Consider the following 20,659-nt stretch of genomic DNA (forward strand, 5'->3'; position numbering starts at 1 on the left):
GGCTCGGATCATGATCCCAGCATCATGGGATCGAACTGAGCATGGAGCCTGCTTAAGATTCTCTCTCCCTCCCTCTGTCTCTCTCCCTCTGCCCCTCTCCCACCCTAAAAAAAAAGAGTCACATGCTCTACTGACTGATCTAGCCAGGTGCCCCCGTATTTATCATTTTTAATTAAATTTTATAATGATAAAATTTAGATAACATAAAAATGACCATTTTAACCCTGTTTAAGCAGCTCAGTAGCATTAAGCACATTCACATTGTGGTCCCACAATGGCCACTATCATCTCCAGAACACTGTTCATCTTCCCAGATTGTAACTCTGTGCCCACTAAACACCAACTCTCTTTCTGCCCTTCCTCCAGCCCCTGGTAACCTCTAATCTACTTTCTGTCTCTGTGAATTTGCCTGCTGTAGGTCCCCCATATAAGAGGAATCACACAACATTTGTCCTTTTGTGTCCATCCTAATCACTTAGCATAATGTCTTCAAGGTTCAGCCACATTGTAGCATGTGTCAGAATTGTCTGCCTTTTTAAGGCTGAATAATATTCCACTGAAGGATATTTTGCTTGATGCATTCATCCATTGCTGGCCACTGGGGTTGCTTCCACCTTTTGGCTGTTGTGAATGATGCTGCACAAGTGTACAAATATCTCTTCGAGACCCTGCCTTCAATTCTTTGGGGGATAAATACCCAGAAGTGGGATTGGTGGATCATATGGTAATTGTATGTTTAATTTTTTTTTTAAGTAAACTCCATGCCCAGCGTGGGGTCCAACATGGGGCTTGAACTCTGTTACCTGGGCTGAGATCAAGAGTTGGACGCTTAACCGACTGAGCCACCTAGGTGTTTAATTTTTTGAAGAACCACCATACCGTTTGGGGGAATCTTTGAAAGAGTCCCATGAGCTGCATCCAGAGAAGATGAGGAAGATCCATGGAAGGCGGAAAGGAAGGAGCCTGGGCTGAGGGCCAGGCAGGCGTAGACCACTATCCATCTGGTCATGGCCAGGATGTGAGATTCCACATAAGCAGCATCCCCCTCTGTGCCCCTGTTTCCTTTCCATTCGTTTATGGAACACATTTTTATTGAACACCTAGAATGCTCCAGCCACTCTTCTAAGCACGAGGATGCACTGATGATAAAACAGATGTGGGCCGTGTTCTCGTTCAGCATCTGTATAAAACGTGGACAGTGATCTCAGGAACATATGAAGGGGTTCGCTCAGTGTCTGACTCATCATAAGCACTTAATAAAGGCTTCTTTCCTTCCCTTTAACTCAGCAGCTGGATGATCAAGGATGCTGTATGTTCTCATATAAATAACCTCCTGTTGAGGTATTTGTATAAATAACTCTCTTCTAGTTCTCATTTTTAAAATTCACAGAGGGCCACCGTGAACAACAACAACAACCCCAAGGGGTGCTTTGTGTGAACTGAGAGCTGTGTGCGGTGAAGGGGAGGAAGAGGCAGGCACTGGTGGCCTCGCCAGTTTGGGTCAGCTTGCCGCCTCTGGGCTGGGAGGCGTTAGGAGGCGCAGAGGGGAGCTGGCGGGGCCCAGGTTTGCCCTGGTAACTAAAGTTACCCACAGTCAACAGTGGCTGACGCAAACCTGGAAACAGACACATATCAGCAAACCTCAAAAGGCATCCCAAGAAAAGCTGGTGAGAGGCACGGAACGTAAATGATGGAGTTTCTCCTCCAACCTGGCCCAGCTGCCAACAGCTGGGATTCTGTGTCCTGGAGACTCAGGACACATTCCTTCCCAGACTTGCTGGGAACAAACACATCAGACCTTGAAACCATCCCTAGTCCGCACCTGAATATAGTGACCTCCAGCTTGCAGACCAGCATAATTCCCAGCCCCTGTTGTTTCCTAATCTGGTTGCTACATATGGAGGAAGAGAAGAAAACAATTGTGTGTGTGTGTGTGTGTGTGTGTGTGTGTGTGTGTGTGTCTGTGTGTGTGTGGTGGGATCTTTTTAGGCAAAGGGAGGAAATGGAAGAGAAAGAAAATAAGGGCAGCTGCTGGGAAAGGCTGAGCAGGTTTGGGTTGGAGAAGCTGTCCCCATGGGGCAGATTAGTGGCAGGTGTGGGTGAGGAGGGCTTAGGTAGAGCAGCCCAGCCTTCCTTCGGTCACGGGCTATCTCCCAGCTGTCAGGAGGAAGTGTGACCCATCACTACAGCCTGGTGAGCCACCTCCGGGCCCTCATTTCACATGCAGGTCTCGAGGCACACACCTCTCTTTTCTTCCTCTCTCTCTCGGGAGGGAGAATTCAAAGAAACTCCGGGAGGAAGTAATTACATTTAATAGAAGCCCTGCTTTGCAGACACAGACATCCAGGCAAGAATATTTAATCGCTATTTACAGAGGCACCCACAAACACACGTATATGGGAAATTGTGCCGAGGGGATTAGATGGAGTCCAGCCAGACCCACCCCCACGTTTCAGATCTTTGAAGGTTGCAGAGATTCTGAGCAAAGGCCCTTGGTGCTCCCAGGAGATTACATGAAGGAGACTTAGAAGAATGCTGTGGCTAGTCCCCAGCTATGATTTTTTTTTAAGAATACATTTTATTTTATTATTATAGTAATCTCTACACCCAACATGTGGCTCAAACTCATGACCCCAAGATCAAGAGTCTCTTCTATTAACTGAGACAGCCAGGTGCCCCTGTGCTGAAGATTTTAACACGTTATAATAAAACCGATATTTTTATTAAGATAGGAAAAATGGCTGAATTCTAGCTGACCAGAAGAAGACCAGTGTGGTCCTGTGTCTACTGACCGCAGCTCCTTGCCTTCCTGCCCCCACCAGTGTTGCCTGTGGGTCCTCACCAGCCCCCTCAGATCAGAGATCCCACAGGGGCCAGCTCAGGGATGGAGGGCTTATGTCATGTATGGAATGGGATGGCTTATGCCAGGCACCACAGGGCTCTGCAGAGGCAGGCTCTTGTCCTTGGCTGGCTTGTGTTAGAGACAGGAGATGAGACTCTTCAAGTTCAATGACACAAAGTCACAAGAGACTCTACTGGTGCAGAAATGTCCTCAGAGCTGAAACAGATGGAGGACGGGAGCTGGGCTAAGTGTTAGTGAAGTGCCCGGGGTTGGCAGAGCCATTTTAGGAAGACATCTTGGAGCTGAACTTGGGCTGGAGCTAAGAGTGGTTCCCTCTGCACTGTAAAATCTCCTCCTCTTGGTCCCCTCCACTCTGATCCCATCCTGGGTTATGCTGCTCACTGCTGATTCATGTCTTTGTTCTGATCCCTCAACTGGATTCAGAACTCCTTGCACGCAGTGATTTTGCTTATATTTCTGTGTCTTGTGGGCATAGTCCCTGCCCCCAGTAAAGGGGCAGCTGATCTTTGGAGGAGGGAGGCTGCCTCAGGTTGGGTGGAGAGAGGCTTGGTGGCTGAGGGGCTGGGGCTTCCCTTTCCTGCTTGTCTCTCAAAGGCTACTCAGTGGGCAATTTGGGCCAGTTCTGGGACTGGCTGGACTACGAGTTCTGCTGCCCTGCCATGAGTCCTTCAGGTATAAATGAGGCTCCATTTGTTAAGGAAACAGTAGGAAAGGTAGAAAAAAATTCAGTACCCTGAAGGCCTTACCTGGGCTCCGGCCGCATCTCCTCACTCAGCCAGGGTGTGTGGCTGGATCGGAGCGTGGCAGCCCCCACTCCGCCTTCCATAGGTTGGATGGCTTGGCTCACTCCCACTCACTGTCTTCCTCTACTTGATTCCTTCTGGATTAGCTCAGTGTAGCTTTACCCCAAAGACTCTGTCCGAGTTGGCAAGAGTCACACATTGGGCTGTTTGGCTTTTAATAAAGTTTATGATTTAAATCTTGTGCTCTTAACACCTTCTTTGCAAGCCTCAGAGGGAAACAGAAATGTTGAGGTTGTTTACTTATTTCCTTCATAACATGGAGACCCTCACACTTGGCCAGAGCCTACATATACGTGTGTGTGTGTGTATTAACATAGAGTTAGGGTGTATGGCTGTATGTATACACATACTCAGAGGCACAGGAGGAACCTTTAGAAAGACTGGCTGCATTTCAGTCCTTGGCAAGTTCCCAAGACTTTAAATGAGCCCTTCAGCATGAAGATTTTCCTCTGAAGAACTAATACCTGCATTAGATTCTGAGTCTTTGCTCCCTCACCAAGGTCGGTGAGGTCCAGAAGGAGCCCTTATCAGACTTCTTAAGAGCCACTGGAAGGAAATAAAAGCTCAAAGACACCAGAGGACCCAAGCGAAGAGTTCAGCACAGGGGAGAATAGAAAGGCCCTGGTAAGACCCTCAAACGGGATCTCGAGGCTTGGAGGTCAAACCCGAGCTGCTTTTCTCCCAGCTGTTTGTGTCCGAGATGCAGTAACAGGGAGCCTGCTGCTCCCTGGCCTGGCCTGGAAACAAATAATCTGACAGAAGAAGCAGCCGACGGGACTCCCCATGACATCAAGTAGCTCTGGCACAGGCTTGTTCTGACCTGTCCTGCCCACAGGGGAAGTTGGGTTCATGACAGATGTCTGTGTGAATATTTCGGGGATTGATACATTTCCAGTGACATAGGCTAAAACCTGGCCAGCTGTGGAAAAGCGTATCCCAGAATACAAACCTCGAGGGAAGCCGACAATGGAGTGAACCAGCTCAAAAGGCTTCGTAAGCTCTGGAGTATGTGCTATGGGCCCGCAGGGGAGCCAAAAAGGAGGCAGACACATTTCCTGCCCTCAGGGGCCTTCCAGGCAGAGGGGACAGGGAGAAGAAGACAGGGACAGAGCAAAAGGAAATGGAGGTCAAAGTGTCCTGTCACTTCTGGGGTTGAATGGGGACAACTCGAGTGCCTTTTGCAAGTTTTAGTCCACGTAGGAGAGCTCAGAGGTATTGGACCCAGGGTTTGTTTGCACGCTGCGGCCTGGACTCCACGACGTGACGTCCTGGCCAAAGAATCCAACGTCGGGCTCCAGTCTCCCTGGGTCTCTTTTGTCACAGTGACTAACAGGCAGGGCAGACAAAGCTTGCATTCAAGAGCCCATCCCTGCAGGAGGATAACACGGCCCCAGCTGATGAGGCAGGCACATTGGCATCTGGGGTTTTTTTCCTCCTAAAGCAGAAGCAATATGATTGTTGGCATCTGGCTCCCCTGGGGGAGGGCACTGCAGCCTAAGCCCGGGGGCCAGACTCCCAGAAGGCAGGCCCAGAGCTGTCTAATGTGCTTTCCTGAGTTCGGGCAGGGCTGGGAGGGAGCCTGGGACAGGGGGAGGGGGTGGAGGTGGGTGGCGATTTCCCCACTTGAGACTCCCCATTCCAGGCCTCAGTTTTCCCATCTGTGGGATTCCACACAGTGGGAAATAGCACTTGTAGGCTCTGGTCAGAGTGAGATGAACTTTTAAATAGGTGATGGTTCATTTTCAAGTCTTGAGGCAAAACAGTATGTAGATTTACTCATAGGCCATGGGGATAATTCTACCCTACCATTGGTGGGTGCTGCCCAGCAAGGGGTTCCCAAGCAAGGGACAGCCCCCCTCCCCCCACCGAGCTTATTAATGCAACAAATAGCTGCTGGGTGCCTCTCCTGCACTTTCCTGTGTGCTATCTCGCCTCACTTCACCATGCATCTGTGAAGTAGACACTGTTATTTCTATTTAAAAAATGAGGGGCACCTGAGTGGCTCTGTCAGTTAAGTGACTCTTGATTTTGGCTCAGGTCATGGTCTCATGGTTTGTGAGTTCAAGCTCTGCATTGGGCTCTGGGATGGCAATGTGGAGCCTGCTTGGGATTCTCTCTCTCCCTCTCTCACTGCCCCTCCCCTGATCTCTCTCTCTTAAAATAAATAAATAAATAAATAAATAAATAAATAAATAAATAAATAAATAAAAAACACATTTAAAAAGTGATAAAACTGAAGGCCAAAGAGGTCTAGTGAATTCTCCAAGGCCACACACCTAATGAGCAGTGCAGATAAGACGAGAACTTAGGTCTTCTTTCATTTTCAAAGCCAAGGTTTCCACATGCCAATCCCTACATTGCTCTTGTTCTCTACCCAGTAAGAGGGATAAGCATTGTGTTCTTCACAGCCATTTGGCCCCACAGACGCTGTACTTGGGCAAGGAGCTAGTGTGGCCCAGAGACAGCCTCCCTGGGATAGCACAGCCTCTCCTGGACAGGTGTCCTTTCAGAAGCTTCGTGTGGTGGGAATGTCCAGGAAGATAGACTGGCTTCTTGAGTTTTCTTCTTTCCTAGAGTCAGATGACTCCTAAAGCTGTAGGATCTTCCTGACATCCATACTCATGATAATAATCAAAGAAAAACTTCAGTCACTCATTCACCCTGGAGCCTGCCCTGTGTTTCCAAGGTTGCTGCCTTTGTCCACTTGGTTCTCCATTTACCTGGACGCCCAGCTCGCTGCCATGGGAGGGACAGCAGGGTCGTAGCACATCACACAGAAGTTCTCATCGCTGGGCTTTGTTCCCAGCACATCTATGCCACACAAACACACAGTAAGGAGTTCAGGGATGCCACCCCATTAAATTGTGCACACAACTCCAAGATCGCAAATGGACTCCCTCCAAAGCTTCATTTCCGACAATGCTAAAGAATACAATCATAATAGGGGCACCTGGGTGGCTCAGTAAGTTAAGCATCCGACTTCGGCTCAGGCCACAATCTCATAGTTTGTGAGTTCAAGCCCTGTGTCAGGCTCTGCTGACAGCTCAGAGCCTGGAGCCTGCTTCAGATTCTGTGTCTCCTTCTCTCCGCCCCTCCCCAATTTGTGCTCTATGTCTCTCAAAAAATAAATAAATGTAAAAAAAATTTTTTTTTAAAGAATAAAATCATAATAAAAAAAAAATCAAGCCCAAGACAAACCAAAAAGGAACCACCTCTTGAGTGTGAATTCCACCAGGGGCCACAGAGGTGGCTTTTTGGCATGGAAACTCTGCGGACATTTGGTGGACATTTTTTCCTCGTGTCCAACACTCCCTCTTAAATGAACATGGTTCAAGTTCTTCACCCTCACAACCAAGGTTGAAGGGCTGGGGGCACTGAGACTGAGAGACGGGAAGGAGTGTTAATGCAGGAAGGGAAAGATGAAGGTCAGCATGCTGTCGTGGCACAGCTAGAAGCAAGACCGAGGACCAACATGAGGATGTGCGGATCCCTCAGTCACCCTGTGAATGTTGCTTCTGGTGGGGCAATTACTTCTTCCATCAGACATGGCAAGGGAATGGTCTCTGTGGACAGGGAGGGCTGACGTGGTATTACCAAGGCTTCAAACCTCATTTCTTTCCCATCAAGGGCCGAGAGCATTCATAGTGCTTCATTGCCTGATTCTTGGGGAAGAAATGGTGCCCAGAGCTTAAGAGCACAAAATCCTGTGTGACTCATCCATCCTGCTGGTGAAAGAGCAAGACACATTATTTTCCTCTTCCTTTGAACACCCGCAGCCCCCAGGCTGGCCTCGATGCCTCACACCCTGCAAGGCTAGCAGGGAGTCTCCTCAGAGTCCCGGATCCCACAGAGCCTTCTGGAGAAGGGAACCAAGGACAAAGATTGGCAATCAGACGGACCCAGGTTTGACCCTAGGCCCATCACTTCTTGGCCTTGTAACACTGGGCGATTTCCCTCCAACATCTCCAGCCACAGCCTGCTCCTATCTCCAGCAGCCTCCATGGTCACTAGGATGGGAGACTTCCTGGAGTTGACCCACCCAGGTGCTTTTCTTTTTCTTTTCTTTAATTTCTTTCTTTCTTCCTTCTCTTTCTTTCTTTCCTTTTTCTTTCCTTCTTTCTTTTCTTTTTCTTTCTTTCTTTCATCAGCTCTAGTCGTGGCTGTAGTTATGGTCACTGGTAATGCTCTACCTTGCCTTCCTTTCCAGGACGGTAGAGATCTCTCACAGTATGGGCCCATCCAACCTCCTTTTAAGCTATGTTGCAGCCTCCCTGTCTTCTCCTCCATGGTTTTGAGCCAAGCAGTATTTGACCTATTGGCATTAGATTGCTTGCTATCCTCAAATACATGGTGTCCTTTCCCACCTCCCTGTTTTTGCTCAGGCTCTTTTCTGCCTCGTCCATCCTTGAACTCCTTTGCTGGCAAAATTCAATTTATCTTTCCAGGTCAAAGTTGAAATTCTGTGAAGAGCATTGCCTGCTCCTCTGTGTTCCCACAATTTATTGGGATTCGTCCTGTACTGACTATGAGCTCCTTAAGAGAAGTGGCCACAGGAATGGGCTGAAAAGCACAAGCTCTGGAGACAGGGCTGGGTTTAAACTCCAGCCCTACTACTTACAAGCTGCAAGACCTGGGGAAAGTTGTTTAACTGGCCCGTGCCTCATCTGTAAAATGGGGGTAACAGCACCTACCTCATAGGATTGCTATGAAGAGGAGATAAAACGTGTGTGGTGCTGAGAGCTGAGCCTGACACATGGGAAACGTGCCCCAAGCTGGTATTACTTGCATGGCTGGTACCCAGAACACAGCAGAGCGTGCACACTGAACTGAGTGCTCTGCTGGCAATTTGTGAAGGTGGGTTACTGGGATCCTCGGGGAAAAGGTGCATGTGTGATGACTGGGCAAGTATAATTGGAGGATGTGACTCTTGAACTCAGGAAAATTCCCAGCACGCGCAATCACAGAATGGTATAATGAAGCCGGTGCACCCAGCCCCCAGCTTCAACAGTTACTGATTCGTGGCCAATATTTCTGTACTTATAACCTGCTCCTCACCACCTCTCAAAACACATACTGGATTATCTTAAAGCAAATTGCAGACAAGAAAAAAGCAATTTTATGCTTTACACTCTTAAAGGAGCTTTCAAAAGGGAAACACATAATCATATATTATCCTCATTATGGCTGTGGCTTGTGACCTCGATGAAGGCGGCCTTATTTTCAAGGGGAAGGTTGAAAAGAGGGTGAGAGATCAAGGGGCAGCCAAGGGCTCCAGGCTGGGAAACCAGGGCTTTTTCCAGGACATCTGGGAAAGCTCGTGGATCTCAAACCAGCTCAGAACACTCCCTCACCCCCGGATCTAGCTAGTTCTTAATCATCTTTGAGCCAGCCTGGGACATTCCACCTCAAAAATCAAATAATAGCAGTCTTTTCCCAATTCAGAGAAAAAAAAAACAAGTTAATGGATGGAATTCTCAATTGCAAGTTCTCTTCTCACATATTTTCCTTAAACCTTGTGGTCTCTGTGTCCATTTGTCTGCAACTGAGTGCTGGTAGACCGCAGAGTGAATAAACAAATAGTGAAATAAGATTAATGGAAAACCCTGGAAACAGCTGACCAGTGTAATCTGACAGCTTCCTGTGGACACATCTGCTGGCGGTTGGGATTTTATATCCTGCAGTATGATACACGTTCTGCAAGTGGAATCACTCCTGCTTTGTGACGAAATGACGAGCAACATCAGGTTTCCAGTCCTGCAAATAGCACGGCCTCCCAGGTGCTCCTCCACCTGGTGGGACTTCTCAGCAGCTGTGCCAGCTGGAGGCAGGCAGGGCTAGAGCCCAGGTGCTGGGAGAACCTGCCAGGAGGGGCGACGTCTGACTCTCCTGTCCAATTCCCAAGTGCCAGAGCACAGTGGGCAGCAGTCTTCATGGGAGAGGGAGTGCATGCAGCGAGCAGGTTGATTCCCTTCTGGAGTAGACGCAGAAACGGAGCTAAATAGAAAGCGAATTCTCACAAAGAAGTCCCCCAGAGCAACTTCTTATTGAGCGTAAGACCAAGACAAATACCAAAGTTGGGGAATTTTCAAACACAGGTTCTCTAGCTCCTTGACTCTTGGTATTGGCACTTTCTGTTGGTTCCTACAAACCCCACATCCCCGAGCTAATACATCAGATGCACCCCTGTGAAGCCTGAGTCCCAGTTAAAAAAAAAAAGTTCATTTATTTAGAGAGGGCAAGTGAGCATGAGCAGGGGAGGGAAAGAGAGAGAGAGAGAGAGAGAGAGAGAGAGAATGAGAAAGATCCTCAGTAGGCTCCCCTCTGTCAGCACAGAGCCTGACTCGGGGGATTGATTCCACGAACCATGAGATCATGACCTGAGCCAAAATCAAGAGTCAGACGCTCAACTGACGGAGCCGCCTGGGCGCCCCCTTAGTCCCAGTCCTGAATGAAACCACCTCAGCTATGCCATGGCTGCTCCTTCACCTGAGTACAAGCTCTGGAAACGCAGTTAGATGCGGAACGGGGAAACTGGCTCAGGGCCTAGCATGTAAGGGAGAAAGGAAGGTGGAAATTGACTTTGAAAAGCAATTCAGGGGGCTCCTGGGTGGCTCAGTTGGTTGAGCATCTGCCTTCGGCTCAGGTCATGATCTTGCGGTTCATGGGTTAAGAGCCCCACGGCAGGCTCTGTGCTGACAGCTGAGCCTGGAGCCTGCTTCAGATTCTGTGTCTCCCTCTCTCTCTGTGCCTCTCCCGCTCACATTCTCTCTCACTCTCAAAAATAAACATTAAAACAAAATTTTTTTTTAATTAAAAAAAAAAAAAAGGAACTCAGGGGCTGCCAATCCAGAGTTCAGATGGGAGCCTGAAGGAGGCCTACTCATTTGGGGGCATCACCCCGCCAGGCCCTTCAGGACTGAGCCAGCCTTGGGCTCCTCCGGCCCCACCTTAACCTGGAGCCCCACTGGTTCTTGGCTTACTTACCAAAGCGTTAATCTCTGGGAGACCACTGGCTTCTCCCTGCTTTTCTGGCATTTGAGGACTAATCTCACTTGGATAATCAGACTAAATGAGACTCAAAGAAAGACACAGCACACAATTTTTAAATAACTTTATAATTTCCTGATGGATTTAGTTTGTGAATAAAAAAGAAAAAATGGACAAAGTGTTTACAATAATTATCAAGGCAAAGTTGACTATAACACAATTTCTTTGTAATGTCATTATCCTGTCAGTAACATGACTCTGGCCATCACACACACACGCAAACACACACGCACGCACACACACACACACACAGTTGAAGGCAGCAGGTGCATCTGCATCACAGACACCATCATTGCGGCTGCTACTGTCACCAAAAGGAACTCAAGCTAGGAGTCAGTGCCCAGTGCTCCTCAGCTCCTCACTAAAGTGCAGCTCCCCTCTTCCAAAGCAGAGGGGGCGAGTCCCAGAGAGACCCCCGAGTCCCCATCCTGGACATCACGGTGTGCTCAGCAGGTTCCTGGGCTAGTCGGCTAGTCCTGCGTGGGCAGACAGGCCAGAACGGATGGTGTGTTGCCCTCAGGTAGGTCTGGCTGCATTGGAGCGTGAATGCAATACTGGTGCGGTGTGGAAAGAAGGGCTGGGCTCCGAGCGCTTGTTCTGGCCCGGGGCGAATGCTCTGGCTTCAGCAGGGTTCCCGTCCTTTCCTGATCAGGGCATCTCTAGGGCCAAGAGAGACAGCCTGGGCCTGGGAGATGTAGGGTCTAAAAAGCTTAAAGGGAAGGAATCTAGGGACTGAAGCCAGAAGGAACTGAGATCTGAGTACAATTCATTCACCTGGATTGCAGGCTCCAGGCTGGCCACTGCTTGGCCCGTAGTGGATGAGTCACTGGATGATATAGCACCAAGTGGGCAGGAAAGAGGTTCTGTGGCCTGTACAGGGCTGCCGGGTGTGGCGCTTCCGAGTCAAGCCTAGGTTACCACACAGTATTAGGCACACTGAGCTGGGACCAATGTGGGTTTGAGGGTGGTTATGGGGTCACAAAATTTGAAACCTCTACCCAGGGGTCCTGAGGATGTATAGGAAATCTCTGGCACAGTGGGGACTCTCTGAGCCCCAGATTCCAATTCCTTTTACGCAGCAGTTATCTCTTTCACTCAGGCAGTCCCCTACCTAGAGTGTGGTCATCGTGTTTCCCAAGTGGCTAGCCCAGGTGCCACCTAAGCCAACTTGGGAGGAGGGGGAGGAGTTGGGCTGCCCCATAGCTTGAATTCCTTTATTAACATGATATCATTTTGCATTTTTAAAAACACAGCTCTTTAACTTTTCAGTTCTACAAACTACTTTTTAATATCTTAATAATCTCAACAATGGACACAATGTAACTGCCCCAATGCTCTGAGCCACACAGACAATATCGACAAGCAGAGAAACAAAGAGGAGGTGGGATGGGACAAAAATCCGCTCCCCCCAAAATCAATCCCTAAAACCACCTTTCCCCCAAAAGAGTCAGAAGAAATACCTACAATAGGGTCACAGCACTCACCAAACACGTTGGAAGAAATCAGGAGACGCTTGGTTACAGTTTTGACACTAAAAAGTTTGGAAACAGTTTTTGCTTAAAAAGAGTAAATAAAGACAGCCATTTTGTTCAGAAGGATTTCCCTGTAATGTGTGTGTGTGTTTTTGCCCAAACATTCCCCTAGTCCGCATGGGGAAAATGCCAGATTCTTTTTAGAACATGTCTTTGACCAGTTCAAGTCGCTGTTCTGAGAAGCCCAGGGACTGGCAGTGATGGAGGGGTCGGCCTTGCAGGCTTGCAAAGGGTAGCATCCACACCACATCTACTGTCTCCTTACCTGCTTCTCCAGTTCTGAACTCCTGCAGGAGGGACATGAGGCTGGGGAGGCAGACGTGGGAGTTACTGATATTGCTGACACAGGGCCCATGGTAACTTAGGAAGTGCCACGTGAGGGTCACATTCTATGCGACAACATATTCCTTGATTTGCTCTTTCCTCAAAACCCCCGAGAGGGGAGCCAGCGGGCCTATGCTTCACTGCTGGGGTCAAAGGGGAGGGCAGGATGGTTCTGGGATCAGCAGCAAATCCAAATGCCAATCCTGAATGTCACAGGGGAGGGATGACTAATAAAACTTTGTAATGACTTCCTCTTCTCTCTGGGGAGTGGGTGAGCCAATGAGCTCCCGTGGAAAACCAAACAGACTTTTATTGACAAAAGGTGTCAAGTCCCACTGCTACTACTGACACCAAAGGCAGTCTTGGGTCCAGTTTGCTTCACTAATATTTCTAAAGACCAACTGTAAGGAAGAGAGAGGGAAGCACTTTGATCTTTGTTAGGTTATAAGGTACTAGGTTAAAGGTTAGAGCTGAGATGGATTTAGGGATTCCCATTCATATTTCTTAATATATTAAAGCCTATTTAAAATCTTTTCCATTTCAAATAGTATCCAAGTCCTTGTAAATCTCAATTCAGATACTTCATCAAGAACTCAATGAGTACCTGGAATAGAGGTATATGAAAAGATGAGAAAATCACATTGTATTTCTTCAGCCCCACATTGGATTCCACTCACTCTTCTTCATCTTGTCCCCTTTCGTGATGACCTTGATTTGGGGTACAGATCTTTAGGTGCTAAGGGGTAACTAGACTTGCCAATGGAATGGATGAGTTTGGTGAACATAATAGGCAATGTGCAATGAGCTTTCAAGGCTCTAGACCTTCGGCAGCAGTTGAGTGACCTAGTGAAACCATGAACATCAGAAGAGTGTCATGCAATGATAAGTCTTTGTGTGATGGGAATAGTGCATTTAGTAAAAGTTGGCTCAATGAGTTATCTCAACTCAAGAAGATACTCTAAGTGCTGGACACTGTATTAATTTTGTCCCTATAACATACAGTCAGGTCACGTTCACTACTAAAGTTTAGCCAGAACCTACTTTCATCTAGAACCAAACAGTCCCCAGAACCATTTGAGATGCTAGAATGACCACCCAAGAGAAATCAAGGAGATCCCTGCTACGGTTCACAGAGACCACACAGATAATATTTGCCCCAGATATTTTTCTTACTAGAAGTATTTGTCCAGAGGACTTCAATAAAGTTTTGGAGAAGAAGCAACAAGAAGGCTTGAAATGAAAAGGGGAAGAAAGGAAGTGCAGTGAGAGTCATGCACCGAGTGGGCAAAAGTGACAGGTATTGTATTTGACAGCAAAGACAGAATGAGCAGGACCCAGGGAGACCTGCTGATGCCTTCCCTTGCCAAAGCTGCTAGAGAACAGTCAGCCAGAACCAGGCCACTTCTTTGTGGATGGCCTCTTCTCCTGCCTTCTCTGTTCTGCCGTAGTCCTGTGAAGGCTATTATCATACCTCGGTTCCTTGCATTATGGTAGATAAAGTGAGATGCTAATACACCAGGCTTAAAATACTGGGGGCTATCTACATGATTTATGGGCAGTGCAATAAATACATGGAATTGAGGTGATTGACCACAAACGACCACCACTTACTATCTTACCCCTACATCTCCCACTTCCCCTGCTTCTGGCCAGCCTGGCTATCAGGAAGCATCTCAGTAAGAAGTTTATGAGCAGAGTCCACTTAAACCTTCGATAAGAAACAGTCTACAGCTTCTCATAGGAGAGGCTGTTTTACAGCAGGGAATCAGGGCAGCTGGAGATATGACCATATAAGTTAATGGGACAGTCAAGAGCTGCTGGTGGGAAGATACTGGACTGAAGGCTTGTGATGACTTTACAGGCAGCATCATTCTTTGGGTGAGTAACTGGGGAGGGGGAAAGGACAAAATGCAAGACAAAAGCATTTAGCCCAGCAACTCTTATCAGAAGATGTGAGTATCTGGTGGGCGTCTGGCTGGAGAGGTGGTTAAAGGCTACATTTGGGTTAAGTGGTCTCTTTCTTGGTGCCTGATTATTTATTTATGACTGTCATTGTCTAAGCCTGGGAAAAATGCCCCTCAAAATGCCAATACCTTCAACTCGATTTGCAACTTTAGGGTCAATTTTTTGATCCGCAACATGGAGCTGGCCAAGTTCCACGTGGTGTACACAGATGTGTGAAGAAAACACTATCTACTACTGCAGCCCCCCTAAACACTATACTCTTGCAGGGTAACGACGACAAATAAAAATCCTGAACCACCAAATAAGATCCTGCAGGCAAGTAAGTGACTCAGCTCCCTGCCCCTGAACTCATCAATTACATTATAGTGAGAAATGCTCATCTGTAAAAGATTTTTTATGAAAAAGATAACTTCTACTCAGAAGGAGTAGGGAGAAGATAGGTATACCTTTTACTGCTTTGACTCAAACAAGGTATGTCTCAGAGTCCTTTACATTTCTCCCTCACTAAAAAGAGACTTTTTTTCAAGGATGGGTACCTAACAGTGACTTGCACATAGTAGGCATTTCATACATACTATTTGAATGAAAGAATGGAGGAAGGAATGTGTGTGGGATGAGAAACATTCATTTGTGCCAGAAGGGAGGTTCCAGACAATGCACGAGGCTATGGTTATGGGAGTGCACATCAAGAGTAAAGCTAAAAGGGTAGAAGGTGGGTCATAAACTTCAGCAACCGCTGGGCCGCAAGAGCATACATAGAACATGGATGGTGGGAAGGCAGAAGCATTCTTTAGGGGCTCAGGGGACTAGAATGCTGATGAGGGAGATGTTTAGGAGAAACCAGCCTGGGCCCAAGGAGTGGTCATCTTCTACAGAAGCAGAGCAGCAGGTGGTTGATGGCAAGGTTCGTGTCAAACCCCTCTTCTCTTTCAGACTGAGACGTATAATCTGACAGATTAAGTATAATAAGGTCAAAGGTCTTAAACAAGAGGGATCGGGGGAGAACTGTTCACACCATCTTCTTATTAACTGGTTGAGAAGAGCAAGGATGTGAGACAGACAGGACTGGGTGAAGACTCCAAACTTTTGGTATTAGTGTTCACTAAGCCCTCATGAGGCCTGCTTGCAGCTCCCCTGCATAAAACATTACATGTGAAAGTGAGCAAAAGAAACAGTAAGAAGAGTCAGTTTCTCTTTGTCCCTGTTCTCTCTTTTCCCCCTCTCTCTTTTTAAGATTTTTTTTTTTAACCCTTTTAGGAGAAAGCACCTGTTGTGATATTAGAACACTCAGCTCTCTGGTCCATTGGGAAGTTTCTTTCAATATGTTGAACTCCAAGGAGATTCCAGATTTAGTTCTCATGTCAAGGACAGAGGGTAAACAGGCTACCTACTCCATGTCCCACTGTAAGGGCAGAACCACCAGCTTCCACAGTCCTCCACTGTTGATGACCAGATGGCAGTTCTTCACGGAAACTTGGCCACTTACCTACCCTGGACATCAAGAAAATTAGTGTAGAGACAATATCCAAAGTAGAAAGGCAGAGTTAAGATGAGAGCTGTAGAAAGGATGCTGGAATCATACTTGAAGGACCAACCAAGATGGGATACAGTTTGTAGTGTTTGTTGGGTGCCAGAAGCTCCTGGGAGCCTGTTCCTTCCAGCTCTTCTTTCTTGGCACCTGGATTTACTATAGCAGGCTGCTGGGCTGGCTACTCCCCATAAAGCAGGGTCAGGATGACTCTTCCAAAGCATTGACCACTTGCTCCAGGATGTCGGGGCAATGATCTGCTATCTGCTGGAGAATGGCATTGGCAAACTCCTGCAGTTCTGCATTGTCCCGTTCACCTTTTTCTAGCTCATTCTGAAGCTGAAAGGGAAAGAAAAGATGGATTTCAGATAAAATAAAATTACCCTGTTTGCACTGGGTTAAGAATTACTGTCCATGAATAAAGAAACTGCATTTCCAACAACATGGATGAACCTGGAGGGCCTTGTGCTAAGTGAAATAAACCAGACAGAAAGGCAGATACTGCATGGTATCACTTATAAGTGGGACCTGGGGGGAAAAAGTCAAACTCACAGGTTGCTATCAAGGGCTGGGGGGTGGGGGAGATGGAGCAGGTTGGTAAAAGGGCACAAACTTTCAGTTATAACATGAATAAGGTCTGAGGATCTAATGTATAATACGATGACTACAGTTGATAACATCATACTGTAGAATTAAATTTGCTAAGAGAGTAGAACTTAAGTGTTCTCATAAGGGGAAAAAAGGAAGTATGTGAGATGACAGATGTATTACCTCGACTGTGGGAATCTTCACAATGTCTATCAAATCAACATCTGCACTTAATAGATCACAATTTTGTCAATTAAACCTTAATAAAGCCGAAAATTAAAAAAAAAAAAAAAAAGAGAGGCACTTTCTATGTGAAGTCTTCCTGCATCAACGTTAACAACCAGGAAAGTGTAAACGTTAACATCAAGTGTTTGTTCGTGAAGGTGTGACTAGTTCACCAGTAATCTGCGGAGCTGGAGCCCCAGCTCCAGTCCCCTCATTCCAGGTGGAACATTCTCTCCACTGTGTCCCAATGTCACACCTCTGTCCAGGATGGGGAAAGGGATACATGCATGACCTCAGGTAGGATCTTAATCTTGTGTAATGGTTCTCATCCTAGGGAAACTTATAATTTAAAAGACTTTCCCCATTTGCTATATACCACTTTTGTTCAGTACATTAGACTATCTGCTCATATAGCTAAAGAGATTATTTTGAGAAACATTTAAGATGCTTAGAAATATAATTCTAACTTCCTGTTGTTTCAAACACTCTCTTGGACATTCCTTCAAGCATTAAAACAACATTTATTGAGGGCCTACTACTTGGTGAAAGATGGAACAGATCTGGTCTTTTCCCTGAAGATCCACTTGGGTTAATGGAAGAAAACACACAAACAGATCATTACAACACAGGATGGTAGGGGCCATGGCCGAGGCTCAGACATGCACTGTAGTGGAAGGCATAATAGGGCTGTTTGCATCCTGGAGGAGTGTGAGAAGATGCTACTGAAGGCAATATGTGGTGTGAATCTTGAAGGCTGAGCGGGAGTTTGCTGGGAGGTCAAAGGCAGAAGAGGCTTTCAAGCACATGAAACGAGGGCAGGTGTGTAGGGCTAAGAAAGGGCGTGGGACCTTGGGGAAGAGGGAGCTTCTCAGCATGGCTAGAGCATAAGGTAAGGGGGCTGGGCAGAGAGTGACAAAATGAAGCTGATTATGCTAACTAATTTGGATGTAAATTAAAAAAATAAAATTAAAATAAAATAATTAAAAATAAATAAAAGAAAGAAAATGAAGATGAGGACACAGACAGGGCCACACTGTTTGTAAAGCTAAGGAGTTCAGATTGAATCTGGTTAAAAAACAAAGAAAGAAACACCCACAAAAAGGAAGTCCAAGAGTTTTCAAACAGTGTAGTAACATGGTCAGCTTCATTTTTTTAGAAGAGACCTGTGAAGATAAAAACACGTTAGCCTGAGTGGAGGGAACACTAAGCTAAAAGAAGTTTTGTGGCAAGCCCAGGTGAGAGTTAAGGAGGGCTAACACGGGGGCACCTGGATGGCTCAGTCGGTTAAGCATCTGACTTCGGCTCAGGTCATGATCTCATGGTTTGTGGGTTTGAGCCCCGCGGCGGGCTCTGTGCTGACAGCTCAATAGATTGAGCCACCCAGGTGCCCCTGTTTTAAGGACTGAATGAGCTACTTATATAAACTGCAGTACAATGCCTGACACACAGAAAATTATGTATGTTAGATGTTGTTACAATTATTGTTGAATAGGTAAGATTACCTAGACAGAGCATGTAGATTAAAAGGCAAATAGAACCAAGTTGTTTTTTTTTTTTAAGAACCAACTTTTAATTACACTGCTGACAGAATCCACATGCTGTGAGCCAAGAATTAGCATGCTGCGTCTTCAAATATATCAAAGAGTTAGGAACAGATTTTGCAATCTTTATTCTGTTAAATGTTGACTGAATACCAGGACATGCAAGGACCAGATTTAGACTACTCTAAGTCTTGACGCATCTCAAGGTCTGACTGTGTCATATGAAAATGAATCTCTGAAATGGGGAAACCAAAGAAGCAAAGTGCCTTTTAAATACAGCTGCACAAAATATAATCCAGAAATACTGCTAGGTGAAAAGGCCACTATTCTCAAATCTCTTGAACAGAACTGAAGTCAATCACACAAAGTAACAGAGGAGGTTGTGAGGTTGTATTGCTTCAGTTTCCCATCTCAGTCCTTCCTAGGAATATTCTGAACATCTTTGATTTATATTCTGAGTCGGGTATCTGCACTTCACTCTCTACAAGTCACATAGTCACTTCCTATGAAATATTTTTCTAATTTGGCTTCTGCTAAGCAGATAATCACGAAGTTACTTAATGGATTCATTTTAGTTTAAAAATTTTCAGGTTTTTTTTTCTAATTCAAAAAGTATTATGTATGCATTGTAGAAAAATTTTAAAACAAAAACACCAAGAAAAAAAAATCAACTGTAATATTAGCATCAGGAGATAACCACTGCTACATATTTTGTCATATATTCTTTGAGACTTTGTTTTATTACACACACACACACACACACACACACACACAGACACACGTGTAATTTTAGAAACAAAATGGCAATGATAGTATATAGATTATTTGTGAGCTTATTTTGTTTTCACCTAAAAATATACTATAAATACGTTTCAGACCAAATCCCAAAGGCTCTTTCAGAGCCTGATAACTAATTCTAAAATTTATCCCTATGTATAAATATACAACAGGAACCAAGAAAATATTTTAAAGGAAGAAAAACAATGTGTGGACTGGCTTACCAGATTACAAAACATACTGTAAAAAGCCACGAATTAGAAGAGTATTGTACTGATGAAATTAGATCAATGGGATTTAGAATATGATCAGGAGGCATTTGAAATCAATTAACTGTATTAGGTCAACTGGGCCCAGTTGTGGTCAGATTCCTGCTCATATCATACATAAACATAAATTTGAAATTACCTAAAGATCTAAATTTAAAAATTATACTGTGAATTCATATTCTTCTCATGTACACACAAAACATTCTCCAGGATAGATCATATGAAAGCCACAAAACAAATCTTAATACATTTAAGACTGAAATCACATCCAGCATGTTTTCCAACCACAATGATATGAAACTAGAAATGTTACAAAGTGAAAACAGGAAAATTCACAAATATTTGGAGATTAAACAACATGTGACTGAAAAACCAAAGGGCCAAGAAAGAAATCAAAAATTACTTGAGGAGCGTCTGGGTGGATTAGTTGGTTAAGCGTCTGACTCTTGGTTTTGGCTCAGGTCATGATCTCACAGTTTGTGGGTTTGAACCCTGCATCAGGCTCTGTGCTGACAGGGCAGAGCCTGCTTGGAATTCTCTCTCTTTCCCTCTCTTTCTCCCCTCCCCTGCTCGCACTCTCTCAAAATATATAAATAAACTTAAAAAAATTACTTGAGACAAAAATGAAAATACAACATACCAAATCTATGGGCTACAGTAAAAACAGTTCTTAAGAGGGAAACTCAGTGACAGATGCCTACAGTAAGAAGCAAGAAAGATCTCAAACAACCTAACTTTATACCTCAAGGAACTAGAAAAAGAACTAAGCCCAAAGTTAGCAGAAGGAACAAAATAACAAAAAAGACTAAAAAAACAATAGAAATGAAATAGAGACTAAAAAGACAATAGAAAAGATCAATGAAACTAAGAGGTGGTTTTTTGAAAAGACAGACCAAACTTTAGCTAAATTTACCAAGAAAAAAAGTAAGAGAACTCAAAATTGGAAATTAAAGATGAGATGTTATAACCTGTACCAGAGAAAGACAAAGAATCAAAAAAGATTACTATAAAAAATTATATGCCAACAAACTGGACAACCTAGAAGAAATGCATAAATTCCTAGAAACATACAACCTACATAACTGAATCATGAAGAAATAAAAAATTGTAACAGATTTTTAGCAAGGGAACTGAATCAGTAATCAAAAACCTCCCAACAAACAAAAGCCCAGGACCAAATGACTTCACTGGTGAATT

The 20,659-nt window shown here is 45.5% G+C and overlaps 1 protein-coding gene across 5 annotated transcripts in view; it reads right to left on the bottom strand.

The window, feature by feature from the left end:
• Nucleotides 1–10,799: 10,799 nt before the first annotated feature.
• Nucleotides 10,800–20,659, bottom strand: part of ERC1 (ELKS/RAB6-interacting/CAST family member 1) — a 509,181-nt gene continuing 499,321 nt past the window's right edge. For all 5 annotated transcript variants that reach the window (XM_042991509.1, XM_042991507.1, XM_042991508.1 and 2 more), the window contains one exon: nucleotides 10,800–16,401. In XM_042991509.1, the coding sequence (XP_042847443.1) occupies nucleotides 16,264–16,401 (138 nt within the window). In that variant the 3' untranslated portion in view covers nucleotides 10,800–16,263. The remainder of the gene's footprint in view (nucleotides 16,402–20,659) is intronic.

The sequence above is a fragment of the Panthera tigris genome, chromosome B4, assembly GCF_018350195.1.
Source record: "Panthera tigris isolate Pti1 chromosome B4, P.tigris_Pti1_mat1.1, whole genome shotgun sequence".
Classification (NCBI taxonomy): Eukaryota; Metazoa; Chordata; class Mammalia; order Carnivora; family Felidae; genus Panthera; species Panthera tigris.